Raw genomic sequence first — 14,941 nt, forward strand, 5'->3', positions numbered from 1 at the left:
ACAACGCTACAGTAGTGCTGAACACCGGGCAGAGAATTAACAGGCTGGACCGTTTTAATAGGTAATAGCGGTGTGTTGGCGCGACAGGTTCGGGAAAGAGGCGCGAAAGAGCATCATGAACATGACATTAAGTCGTTTTAGACCTGGGCCTCGGGGCCTGGCTGGTAAAATGAAAAAGGTAAGAATGCAACACTGGAGTGGGCGCTCGAGCCTCTCTCTGACACACACACACACACACACACAAAGACTATTACATTCATAATTCAATTCTACAAACAAATTGTAGACTTATATTTCTGTTTATTAATTATAGGAGGAGTTTATTTCTGATATATTATACATTAATTCACATCCAGTTACAACAATCACAAGTATAAATCATTTAGGTGATCAACATAAGGAAGTGAAAGCAGAAAAAGGCATGTCTGTCAACGTAGGACGAGCTACAGATCAACTAGGACAAACTATGCTTTTCAATCTCTAAAAATCGGAAGAATTTCAAACATAAGAAATAGCCACGGAATTAACTTAACATTGAGATTAAACTGATAAGGAAGTGGCTCAGAAGGCATATTCACACTCTGAGCTTAAGGACAAGTATGAATGCAGATACCAGTCAAGCGAGTTTCTTCAATGCGTCACCAGACATTAAAAACAGCCCAGTTAGGATCACAAACCCAATTCTGGCTCATGGAATGAAACTTAATTTAATATATCAGCGAGTGCATGTGCACAGAAACAGGAAACATAACCCTCTCATCCTCCTCCTCCTCGACCATTAACATCACGGCCATCATTTGGCACCATCATGTATGACTTTAAGGAGTAAACAGGACTACATTACAGTGACATATTGACGTTAATGAACATTGTGATTCAGAAACATTAGCATTAGCAGCTAAATTGATACTTCAGGAGATGAAAGCGTAGCCAGCAGACTAAAATATAGGACTAACATTTCTTATGGTTATTTCTCTGGGGCTGAGTTCCAAATGGCACCGTATTCCTTATGTGGTGCGTTACATAGGGAATAGGGTGCCATTTGGAACACATTATATAGGGAATAGGGTGCCATTTGGAACACATTATATAGGGAATAGGGTGCCATTTGGAACAAATTATATAGGGAATAGGGTACCATTTGGAACACATTATATAGGGAATAGGGTGCCATTTGGAACACATTATATAGGGAATAGGGTGCCATTTGGAACAAATTATATAGGGAATAGGGTACCATTTGGAACACATTTTATAGGGAATAGGGTGCCATTTGGAACACATTTTATAGGGAATAGGGTACCATTTGGAACACATTTTATAGGGAATAGGGTGCCATTTGGAACACATTTTATAGGGAATAGGGTGCCATTTGGAACACATTATATAGGGAATAGGGTGCCATTTGGAACACACATTGGTCTCTGCGGTTGTTTGAGATGCTTGAAATGCATGGATTGATTCATGTACCTGACAGACAACTTCAAATCAAATCAAATCAAATCAAATCAAATTTTATTGGTCACATGCGCCAATACAACAGGTGCAGACATTACAGTGAAATGCTTACTTACAGCCCTTAACCAACAGTGCATTTATTTTAAACAAAAAAGTAAGAATAAAACAACAACAAAAAAGTGTTGAGAAAAAAAGAGCAGAAGTAAAAAATAAAGTGACAGTAGGGGAGGCTATATATACAATAGAATAAAGTGACAGTAGGGAGGCTATATATACAGGGGGGGTACCGTTGCATAGTCAATGTGCGGGGGCACCGGCTAGTTGAGGTAATATGTACATGTGGGTAGAGTTAAAGTGACTATGCATAAATACTTAACAGAGTAGCAGCAGCGTAAAGGGATGGGGTGGGGGGCAGTGCAAATAGTCCGGGTAGCCATGATTAGCTGTTCAGGAGTCTTATGGCTTGGGGGTAGAAGCTGTTGAGAAGTCTTTTGGACCTAGACTTGGCACTCGGTACCGCTTGCCGTGCGGTAGCAGAGAGAACAGTCTATGACTAGGGTGACTGGAGTCTTTGACAACTTAGATATTATATCAATGTTACTATGCCTGACAAGACAAGTTAGATATTATAATCAATATTAATAATACAATTTACATTCAGCATAAGCAAAATAATTATTCTTCTTCCCTTTTGTAATAACTTATCAAATAAAATAGAGATATTATATGAACTTCTTCCAGATGTTGCTGGTTGCAGGTCGCTGCATTGTCCATTCCCATCAATACCTTGGAGACGTAGACAGTAGATATGATTTCATTAAAAACAATCATGTGACTACAGTTCGATTTAATTTGTCTACACAATATCTGTGTAATACAGTACCATGCCATATAATATTTGTGCTGTCCCATGAGTGTATGATTACGTTCCCTTTTCCAAAACTAAAAATCAGTACCACCTACTAACCCACATCTAAAACCCTAACCCCAGATCATCCCCAACACCCATCACCACACTCAATCAAATACAGACTACCTCATCAGAGAAGGTATTTCTACCTTCTTTTTTTTTTTGTCAGAGTCATTACCTAGCCAACCGGTAATATTACCTGAAATGTTTGAGAGAATGTTTGTTTGTTTGTTTATTTCTTGCTGACTTGGCTCTTGACCTTTTGCATTTAGAATTCCTTATTTCACTTTTAGGATTTGCCTCTATTCCTTTGTTTGTAGCCTAGGATAATTGTTTAGTTTGCCTTTGATAGTGGTCCTCACTCCAACCCTATTGCAGAGCTAATTTTCAACACTGGAGTTCGATCCCCAGTCGAGTCATACCAAAGACTCTAAAAATGGGACCTAATGGCTCTCAAGGCCCTTCGACAGACGTCCTGTCCAGGGGTGTAATTGTACATCACGCTGCAGAATAACAGGAGATATGGGCTGTTCTGGTTCGGACAAGGCTTACTTCAATGTTTTAAACAGTGAGAGAATCAGGTGGGAAAAGGGAAAAACAGGAGTACCTGTAGTAGTTGGGTTTGAAGGGTCCGTTCTTGTTCAGGCCCATGTACTTGGCCTGCTCGTCAGACAGCTCCGTCAGGTGGGCGTCAAAGTTGGGCATGTGCAAGCTGGCCACGTACTCATCTGGATGGAAGACACAGGTGGATTGTGAGGAGGGCACCTCTGTAGTGCACTACCCTCTGTAGTGCACTACTTTAGACCAGAGCCCATATGGGTAGTATTACACCACATAAACACACACATATTTCTTGTTCAAACTTGTTTGGAAAAATGCAGTTTTGTGGTTAAAAAAAGAAAAAGCACTAGGTGGCGACATCGAGCCACATAAAACAAACTGCCCGTTGAAACCTGTGTGGTACCAAATTTATAGAGATTTGGTATCTATTCATTAAAGATTTTCATCAATAAGGCTCAGTCAAAGACTACTTGTATGTATGCAGATCGATGGTCTGCTTCCCAAAAAGCCCTATGGCTTCGTCAAAAATAGTGCACTAAATAGGGAATGGGGTGCCATTTGGGACGGGCCCCAGGTCTTACCCATTTTCTTAGGCAGCAGATAGACGTCCTGTTTGTAACGTCCCTCCGGAGCGTTGAACAGCTCAATCAGAGCCAGAGCCTACAGAGAGAGAGAGACAGACCACCACAGAGTCTGGACGCTGCCAACATCCCGTTCTCACAAAGCTCAGGTAGCAGCGGAACAGGAGAGCGGGAGATATCCTAACTCTAGTCTGTCTTCAGCAAACCTCTAAAGCAAAAAGTATGACTAATAAAAACAACACACCTCAGCATTCAATTTAGGGCTGCTTCGATATAGTTGATACTGACTGTTGTCTAAGTTTATACGAAATTAATATTTTTACCAATAGAAAATACATATTTTTTTTGTGTTGTGTTTTTGTGTGCAAACCACTGTTTCTGGACACAACTGTCATATAAACAAACTAGATGCCTCACCTGAGTAGTAGCTGTGATAGACAGAACAAACGTGGGCACTGTGGAACAGCTCAGATTCAACAGGCGACCCTACAGGAAACACAATCACACATTACATGAATCAACTGGTCAGTTATGTAGCCATTCACAGGGAAACTGACATTAATGAACTTTGAAATCAAAAACAGAGATTAGAAGAGATAACAGTTGTACAGTTGTGTTACTGAACTAAATTTAAGGAACACACAGATGAGTCCAGCTATGAAAGAAGACCCCAGAGTACACCCTGATACCACACCCCAGAGTACACCCTGATACCACACCCCAGAGTACTCCCTGATACCACACCCCAGAGTACACCCTGATACCACACCCCAGAGTACACCCTGATACCACACCCCAGAGTACACCCTGATACCACACCCCAGAGTACACCCTGATACCACACCCCAGAGTACACCCTGATACCAAACCCCAGAGTACACCCTGATACCACACCCCAGAGTACACCCTGATACCACACCCCAGAGTACACCCTGATACCACACCCCAGAGTACACCCTGATACCACACCCCAGAGTACACCCTGATACCACACCCCAGAGTACACCCTGATACCACACCCCAGAGTACACCCTGATACCACACCCCAGAGTACACCCTGATACCACACCCCAGAGTACACCCTGATACCACACCCCAGAGTACACCCTGATACCACACCCCAGAGTACACCCTGATACCAAACCCCAGAGTACACCCTGATACCACACCCCAGAGTACACCCTGATACCACACCCCAGAGTACACCCTGATACCACACCCCAGAGTACTCCCTGATACCACACCCCAGAGTACACCCTGATACCAAACCCCAGAGTACACCCTGATACCACACCCCAGAGTACACCCTGATACCACACCCCAGAGTACACCCCTGATACCACACCCCAGAGTACACCCTGATACCACACCCCAGAGTACACCCTGATACCACACCCCAGAGTACACCCTGATACCAAACCCCAGAGTACTCCCTGATACCACACCCCAGAGTACACCCTGATACCACACCCCAGAGTACACCCTGATACCACACCCCAGAGTACACCCTGATACCACACCCCAGAGTACACCCTGATACCACACCCCAGAGTACACCCTGATACCAAACCCCAGAGTACACCCTGATACCAAACCCCAGAGTACACCCTGATACCACACCCCAGAGTACACCCTGATACCAAACCCCAGAGTACTCCCTGATACCACACCCCAGAGTACACCCTGATACCACACCCCAGAGTACTCCCTGATACCACACCCCAGAGTACTCCCTGATACCACACCCCAGAGTACACCCTGATACCACACCCCAGAGTACTCCCTGATACCACACCCCAGAGTACTCCCTGATACCACACCCCAGAGTACTCCCTGATACCACACCCCAGAGTACTCCCTGATACCACACCCCAGAGTACACCCTGATACCAAACCCCAGAGTACACCCTGATACCACACCCCAGAGTACACCCTGATACCACACCCCAGAGTACACCCTGATACCACACCCCAGAGTACACCCTGATACCACACCCCAGAGTACACCCTGATACCACACCCCAGAGTACACCCTGATACCACACCCCAGAGTACACCCTGATACCACACCCCAGAGTACACCCTGATACCACACCCCAGAGTACACCTTGATACCACACCCCAGAGTACACCCTGATACCACACCCCAGAGTACACCCTGATACCACACCCCAGAGTACACCCTGATACCACACCCCAGAGTACACCCTGATACCACACCCCAGAGTACACCCTGATACCACACCCCAGAGTACACCCTGATACCACACCCCAGAGTACACCCTGATACCACACCCCAGAGTACTCCCTGATACCACACCCCCAGAGTACACCCTGATACCACACCCCAGAGTACACCCTGATACCAAACCCCAGAGTACACCCTGATACCACACCCCAGAGTACACCCTGATACCACACCCCAGAGTACACCCTGATACCACACCCCAGAGTACACCCTGATACCACACCCCAGAGTACACCCTGATACCACACCCCAGAGTACACCCTGATACCACACCCCAGAGTACACCCTGATACCACACCCCAGAGTACACCCTGATACCACACCCCAGAGTACACCCTGATACCACACCCCAGAGTACACCCTGATACCACACCCCAGAGTACACCCTGATACCACACCCCAGAGTACACCCTGATACCACACCCCAGAGTACACCCTGATACCACACCCCAGAGTACACCCTGATACCACACCCCAGAGTACACCCTGATACCACACCCCAGAGTACACACTGATACCACACCCCAGAGTACACCCTGATACCACACCCCAGAGTACACCCTGATACCACACCCCAGAGTACACCCTGATACCACACCCCAGAGTACACCCTGATACCACACCCCAGAGTACACCCTGATACCACACCCCAGAGTACACCCTGATACCACACCCCAGAGTACACCCTGATACCACACCCCAGAGTACACCCTGATACCACACCCCAGAGTACACCCTGATACCACACCCCAGAGTACACCCTGATACCACACCCCAGAGTACACCCTGATACCACACCCCAGAGTACACACTGATACCACACCCCAGAGTACACCCTGATACCACACCCCAGAGTACTCCCTGATACCACACCCCAGAGTACACCCTGATACCACACCCCAGAGTACTCCCTGATACCACACCCCAGAGTACACCCTGATACCACACCCCAGAGTACTCCCTGATACCACACCCCAGAGTACACCCTGATACCACACCCCAGAGTACACCCTGATACCACACCCCAGAGTACACCCTGATACCACACCCCAGAGTACACCCTGATACCACACCCCCAGAGTACACCCTGATACCACACCCCAGAGTACACCCTGATACCACACCCCAGAGTACACCCTGATACCACACCCCAGAGTACACCCTGATACCACACCCCAGAGTACACCTTGATACCACACCCCAGAGTACACCCTGATACCACACCCCAGAGTACACCCTGATACCACACCCCAGAGTACACCCTGATACCACACCCCAGAGTACACCCTGATACCACACCCCAGAGTACTCCCTGATACCACACCCCAGAGTACACCCTGATACCACACCCCAGAGTACACCCTGATACCACACCCCAGAGTACTCCCTGATACCACACCCCAGAGTACTCCCTGATACCACACCCCAGAGTACACCCTGATACCACACCCCAGAGTACACCCTGATACCACACCCCAGAGTACACCCTGATACCACACCCCAGAGTACACCCTGATACCACACCCCAGAGTACACCCTGATATTAAACCCCAGAGTACACCCTGATACCACACCCCAGAGTACTCCCTGATACCACACCCCAGAGTACACCCTGATACCACACCCCAGAGTACACCCTGATACCACACCCCAGAGTACACCCTGATACCAAACCCCAGAGTACACCCTGATACCACACCCCAGAGTACACCCTGATACCACACCCCAGAGTACACCCTGATACCACACCCCAGAGTACACCCTGATACCACACCCCAGAGTACACCCTGATACCACACCCCAGAGTACACCCTGATACCACACCCCAGAGTACACCCTGATACCACACCCCAGAGTACACCCTGATACCACACCCCAGAGTACACCCTGATACCAAACCCCAGAGTACACCCTGATACCACACCCCAGAGTACTCCCTGATACCACACCCCAGAGTACTCCCTGATACCACACCCCAGAGTACACCCTGATACCACACCCCAGAGTACACCCTGATACCACACCCCAGAGTACACCCTGATACCACACCCCAGAGTACACCCTGATACCAAACCCCAGAGTACACCCTGATACCAAACCCCAGAGTACACCCTGATACCACACCCCAGAGTACACCCTGATACCACACCCCAGAGTACACCCTGATACCACACCCCAGAGTACACCCTGATACCACACCCCAGAGTACACCCTGATACCACACCCCAGAGTACACCCTGATACCACAGAGCATTGGTCAACAATGGGAAGAAAAAGCCTTTAGTTCCATGGAGTTAGTGGGGAACCTCTCAGGCAAAGTCAGTATTTTGTTGCATTTTCAATAACAGAGTCAGGTTTGGGAGCTGACAAAGGTGACAAAAAGGTCACCAGGATACATCTCATTGTGGAAAACCTCTCCAATGAAGTATTTTGTATCTCTAGAAGGTTGTTTGTAGCTTTTTCATGGATGGGCCTGGGATTGGCCCACCCACTTGGGAGCCAGGTCCACCCACTGGGGAGCCAGGCCCAGCCAATCAGAATGAGTTTTTCCCCACAAAATAACTTTATTGCAGACAGAAATACTCCTGAGCATCCCCCCCTCCCTTCCCCCTCCTCAGACGATCCCGCAGGTGAAGAAGCCTGATGTGGAGGTCCTGGGCTGGCGTGGTTACACGTGGACTGCGGTTGTGAGGCCGGTTGGACGTACTGCCAAATTCTCTAAAACGCCGTTGGAGGAGGCTTATGGTAGACAAATGAACATTAAATTCTCTGGCAACAGCTCTATTGGACATTTCTGCAGTCAGCATGACAATTGCACGCTCCCTCAAAACCTGAGACATCTGTGGCATTGAGTTGTGTGACAAAACTGCACATTTTAGAGTGGTATTTTATTGTTACTTTTAAGTAAGCGCTGAACCCAACAATGCAGTGATCAATATCAATGTAATATTAAAAATAACATAAGGTAGAAGAAAAACACACGAGAAATAAAAAGAAGAACAGAATAAAGTAAGCAAGCATAGTATATACAGGGTCAGTTCCAGTACCATATTAACAATGTGCAGGGATACTGGAGAGATGGAGGTAGATATGTATAGGGGTAAAGTGACTATATACAGGGTCAGTTCCAGTACCATATTAACAATGTGCAGGGATACTGGAGAGATGGAGGTAGATATGTATAGGGGTAAAGTGACTATATACAGGGTCAGTTCCAGTACCATATTAACAATGTGCAGGGATACTGGAGTGATGGAGGTAGATATGTATAGGGGTAAGGTGACTATATACAGGGTCAGTTCCAGTACCATATTAACAATGTCCAGGGATACTGGAGAGATGGAGGTAGATATGTATAGGGGTAAAGTGACTATATACAGGGTCAGTTCCAGTACCATATTAACAATAATAATAATAATAATAATATGCCATTTAGCAGACGCTTTTATCCAAAGCGACTTACAGTCATGCGTGCATACATTTTTTTTTGTGTATGGGTGGTCCCGGGGATCGAACCCACTACCTTGGCGTTACAAGCGCCGTGCTCTACCAGCTGAGCTACAGAGGACTGTATACGGGTAAAGTGACTAGGCATCAGGATATATGATAAATAGAGTAGAAGCAGTGTATATGACGATTGTATGTGAGTGTGTGTAGAGTCAGTATAAATACATGCATATTATGTGTGTGTGTGTGATGAAGTGAGTGGTAATCTATGAACGTTTGAACATCTTGAAGAACGATCTGGCCTTAACGGCCATGTCCTCTTCTAATCTCCCCCCGGCACAGCCAGAAGAGGGCCCTGTGAGAGTACATAGTGTTACGTTCGCTCAAACAGAAAGGGGAACTAAAGCGTCACTGACGACAACCAAAACGAAACAGGTTTGTTTTTTTAGGAGGGGTTCTGAAAGACACTCACGGGGGTGTCCACTGAAAGTTGACTAACAACAACAACTGAGACCTAAAAGACTCCCACCATGAGCACCCACTAAATTTGCCCAATTGGTAGAGCATGGCGCTTGTAACGCCAGGGTAGTGGGTTCGATCCCCAGGACCACCCATACGTAAAAATGTATGCACACATGACTAAGTCGCTTTGGATAAAAGCGTCTGCTAAATGGCATATTATTATTATTATTATTAACATTAACAGGTACACAAAGTAAAAACCCACACCAAACATAAAGACAGGAAGCAAACCAAAAAGGTGGACTAAAATGAAATCAGATAATATATTTTTTGTCTAGAAATCAAAATAGGGAGAGCCAACTAAATGGTGTTAACCCTCCACATCTATCAATACAACTAAAGGAGTTAACCCTCAAAATCTATCAAGACAACTAAAGGAGTTAACCCTCCACATCTATCAAGACAACTAAAGGTGTTGACCCTCCACATCTATCAAGACAACTAAAGGAGTCAACCCTCCACATCTATCAAGACAACTAAAAGGTGTTAACCCTCCACATCTATCAAGACAACTAAAGGTGTTAACCCTCCACATCTATCAAGACAACTAAAAGGTGTTAACCCTCCACATCTATCAAGACAACTAAAGGAGTCAACCCTCCACATCTATCAAGACAACTAAAGGAGTCAACCCTCCACATCTATCAAGACAACTAAAGGAGTCAACCCTCCACATCTATCAAGACAACTAAAGGAGTCAACCCTCCACATCTATCAAGACAACTAAAGGAGTCAACCCTCCACATCTATCAAGACAACTAAAGGAGTCAACCCTCCACATCTATCAAGACAACTAAAGGAGTTAACCCTCCACATCTATCAAGACAACTAAAGGAGTTAACCCTCCACATCTATCAAGACAATTAAAGGTGTTAACCCTCCACATCTATCAAGACAACTAAAGGTGTTAACCCTCAACCTCTATCAAGACAACTAGAAAGGTGTTAACCCTCCACATCTATCTATCAAGACCACTAAAGGAGTTAACCCTCCACATCTATCAAGACAACTAAAGGAGTTAACCCTCCACATCTATCAAGACAACTAAAGGAGTTAACCCTCCACATCTATCAAGACCACTAAAGGAGTTAACCCTCCACATCTATGAAGACAATTAAAGGTGTTAACCCTCCACATCTATCAAGACAACTAAAGGAGTTAACCCTCCACATCTATCAAGACAACTAACGATGTTAACCCTCCACATCTATCAAGACAACTAAAGGTGTTAACCCTCAACCTCTATCAAGACAACTAGAAAGGTGTTAACCATCCACATCCATCTATCAAGTCAACTAAAGGAGTTAACCCTCCACATCTATCAAGACCACTAAAGGAGTTAACCCTCCACATCTATGAAGACAATTAAAGGTGTTAACCCTCCACATCTATCAAGACCACTAAAGGAGTTAACCCTCCACATCTATGAAGACAATTAAAGGAGTTAACCCTCCACATCTATCAAGACAACAAAAGGAGTCAACCCTCCACATCTATCAAGACAACTAAAGGAGTCAACCCTCCACATCTATCAAGACAACTAAAGGAGTCAACCCTCCACATCTATATATCAAGACAACTAAAAAGGTGTTAACCCTCCGCATCAAGACAAATAAAGGTGTTAACCCCACATCTATCAAGACAACTAAAGGAGTTAACCCTCCACATCTATCAAGACAACTAAAGGAGTTAACCCTCCACATCTATCAAGACAATTAAATGAGTTAACCCTCTGCATCTATTAAGACAACAAAAGGTGTTAACCCGCCACATCTAACAAGACAACTAAAGGAGTCAACCCTCCGCATCAAGACAAATAAAGGTGTTAACCCCACATCTATCAAGACAACTAAAGGTGTTAACCCTCCACATCTATCAAGACAACTAAAGGTGTTAACCCTCAACATCTATCAAGACAACTAAAGGAGTTAACCCTCCGCATCAAGACAACTAAAGGTGTTAACCCGCCACATCTAACAAGACAACTAAAGGAGTTAACCCTCAACATCTATCAAGACAACTAAATGAGTTAACCCTCCACATCTATCAAGACAACTAAAGGTGTTAACCCTCCACATCAAGACAACTAAAGGTGTTAACCCTCAACATCTATCAAGACAACTAAAGGAGTTAACCCTCCGCAACAAGACAAATAAAGGTGTTAACCCTCAATATCTATCAAGACAACTAAAGGTGTTAACCCTCCACATCAAGACAAATAAAGGTGTTAACCCTCAATATCTATCAAGACAACTAAAGGTGTTAACCCTCCACATCAAGACAACTAAAGGTGTTAACCCTCAACATCTATCAAGACAACTAAAGGAGTCAACCCTCCACATCTATCAAGACAACTCAAGGAGTTAACCCTCCACATCTATCAAGACAACTGGAGCACTGGACCAGACACTCTTAAATAGCTCCTGGGCCAGCACAGGTGAAACACCTTCCCACTAACGAGATCGGAACCAGTACAGGTGTAACACATACTGACTAACGACGTGACACCAATCATTGCGCTCTACGTGCTAACGACCTATACGTGCTAAAGTACAACCTCAAAACATAAATGGAAAAACAAAAGCCTGTAACAATAGAGAAATATATACATACAAGGGCCATTTTGTTAACTATTTAGCAGTCTTATGGCTTGGGGATAGAAGCTGTTCAGGAGCCTGTTGGTGTCAGACTTGATGCATCGGTACCACTTGGCGTGCGAAAGTAGAGAGAAGAGTCTATGGCTTGGGTGGCTGGAGTCTTTAACGATTTTCCGGGCCTTCCTCTTACACCGCCTGGTATAGAGGTCCTGGATGGCAGGGAGCTCGGTCCCAGTGGTGTCTTGGGCTGTCTGCACGACCCTCTTTTAGCGCCATGAGATCGAGGGCAGTTCTGTTGCCATACCAGGCGGTGATGCAGCCAGTCAAGATGCTCTCAGTGGTACAGCTGTAGAACCTTTTGAGGATTTGAGGGCCCATGCCAAACCTTTTCAACCTCTTGAGCGGAAGAGGCGCTGTCACGACTGTGCGCGTGTGGACACCGAAGAACTTGAAGCTCTCGACCCGCTCCACTGCAGCCCTGTCGATGTGGATGGGGGCGTTCTCGTCCCCCCCGTTTCCTGTAGTCCCCAATCAGCTCCTTGGTCTTATTGACGTCGAGGGAGAGGTTGTTGTTCCGCCCCCACACTGCCAGGTCACCTGACCTCCTCCCTGTAGGCTGTCTCATCGTCGCCTGTGATCAGGCTTACCACCGTCACGTTGTCAGAAAACTTGATGGTGTTGGAGTCGTGCATGGCCATGTCGTCGTGGGTGAACAGGGAGTACAGGAGGGGACTAAGCACACACACCCCTGTGGGTCCCCCATGACGAGGGTCAGCGTGGCGGAGGTGATGTTGCCTACCCTCATCACCTGGGGTCGGCCCGTCAGGAAGTCCAGGATCCAGTTGCAGATGGAGGTGTTCATTCCCAGGGTCCTAAGCATGGTGACGAGCTTGGAGGGGACAATGGTGTTGAATGCTGAGCTGTAGTCATTGAACAGCATTATCACATAGGTGTTCCTCTTGTCCAGGTGGGAGAGGGCAATGTGGAATGCAATTGAGATTGCGTCGTCTATGATTCTGCTGGGGCAAAATGCAAATTGGAGTGGGTCTAGGGTGTCTGGGATGATGGAGTTGATGTGTGCCATAACCAGACTTTCAAAGCACTTCATGATTACAGAAGTGAGTGCTGCAGGGCGGTAGTCATTGTGGCATGAAGCCTTACAGTTCTTAGGAACAGGGATGATGGTGGTCGTCTTAAAACATGTGGGGATTACAGACTGGGACAGGGAGAGGTTGAAAATTACCGTGAATACGCCTGCCAGCTGTTCTGCACATGCTCTGAGAACACGCCCTGGAATACCGTCAGGCCCCGCGGCCTAGTGGGTGTTGACCTGACTAAAGACCTTAGTCACGTCGACCTCGGAGATCGAGATCACCCAGTCCTCTGGGTCAGTGGCGGCCCTCATTACCCAGCACGATGTTGTTATTGGTTGTTATGGTATCTTGTGCAAGAGCCATGTTTCAGAAAAGCTAAGAATATTACAGTTTCGTAATCCCGTTGGTAGCAAATCTGCGATCGGAGGTCATCCATCTTATCATCAAGTGACTGTACAACAGCATTGAGTGAGGAGGTGGCCGGCTATCCCTTAGCCTTAATCTCTCCAGGATCCCCCCCCCTCTCTTGCCTCTGTAACGTCGGCGTTTCCTCTTGGGTAGCCCGAAAATTGGGTCGGAATTACAGAAAGTGCCCAGTGCAGATGAGTCGAAGTTGAAGCTGAAATTGAGGTAAGTAACTGCTGATCTGATGTTCAAAAGTTATTGTCGGTTGTAAGAAATGATCGCGGATACATTTAGTGAAAATACAGTAAAAATAAACTGCAAAATAATCACAAAATAGCAAAGTTGGGTCGGAGCTTGCAAAATGGCGGCCATCTAGTAAGGATGCAAGCTTCACCAAAAAAAAATGAAATTGTTAAAACATTTCTAGCCTGTCTTATCTATGGGTCGGTAACAGGGTTAACAGGGTTTTCCACCACAAAAACACCAGAAAATGGCCAAAAAGAGTAGAACGAGATCGCCTGATTTCAATGTTCAATATTTCTTTAGAAAAAAAATATTTAAAAAATGAATAGTGTCACCCTATTAAAAACGAGAGTTCAGTTCACGTAACAGGGTTGACCTTAAAATGAGGGACAGACGTAAATGAATCACTAAATCACATGAAATAAATAATAATCTTCAGAAATGACTTTGTCAAAGCAACAAAATAACTAGGGCTTTACAATGATGGTGAAACTTGGGAGAAATGTTGGGGTTAAAAGTGGGTTCAAATCTTCAGAGAAGTCAAAGAGGATGCACAGAGGGACATGTCAAAATGCTGAATTGTGGCACTTCAGCAAGTCTTTATTCATGTGGTCTATATTAAAGGGCACTTCATTTAATATAACAGGCTTTTAAAATTCAATATTGACGCAAAAGGCACTTTTGGTGGAAGCACCCAGGTACTCTACCTCAGCCAATAGACCCAGGTACCTCAGCCAACAGGACCAGGTCATCTACCTCAGCCAACAGGACCAGGTTCCATACCTCAGCCAACAGGACCAGGTACCATACCTCAGCCAACAGGACCAGGTACCATACCTCAGCCAACAGGACCAGGTACCATACCTCAGCCAACA

At 46.0% G+C, this 14,941-nt stretch overlaps 1 protein-coding gene across 1 annotated transcript in view; it reads right to left on the reverse strand.

Moving 5' to 3' along the window:
- Nucleotides 1–2,037: 2,037 nt before the first annotated feature.
- LOC121546136 (S-adenosylhomocysteine hydrolase-like protein 1) overlaps nucleotides 2,038–14,941 on the reverse strand; it is a 51,384-nt gene continuing 38,480 nt past the window's right edge. The window contains exons 13-16 of the mRNA XM_045209560.1: nucleotides 3,928–3,996; nucleotides 3,511–3,589; nucleotides 2,976–3,096; nucleotides 2,038–2,244 (exon numbers count right to left, since the gene is read on the reverse strand). Of these exons, the coding sequence (XP_045065495.1) occupies nucleotides 2,238–2,244; nucleotides 2,976–3,096; nucleotides 3,511–3,589; nucleotides 3,928–3,996 (276 nt within the window). The 3' untranslated portion in view covers nucleotides 2,038–2,237. The remainder of the gene's footprint in view (nucleotides 2,245–2,975; nucleotides 3,097–3,510; nucleotides 3,590–3,927; nucleotides 3,997–14,941) is intronic.

Source organism: Coregonus clupeaformis, chromosome 30 (genome assembly GCF_020615455.1).
Source record: "Coregonus clupeaformis isolate EN_2021a chromosome 30, ASM2061545v1, whole genome shotgun sequence".
NCBI lineage: Eukaryota > Metazoa > Chordata > Actinopteri > Salmoniformes > Salmonidae > Coregonus > Coregonus clupeaformis.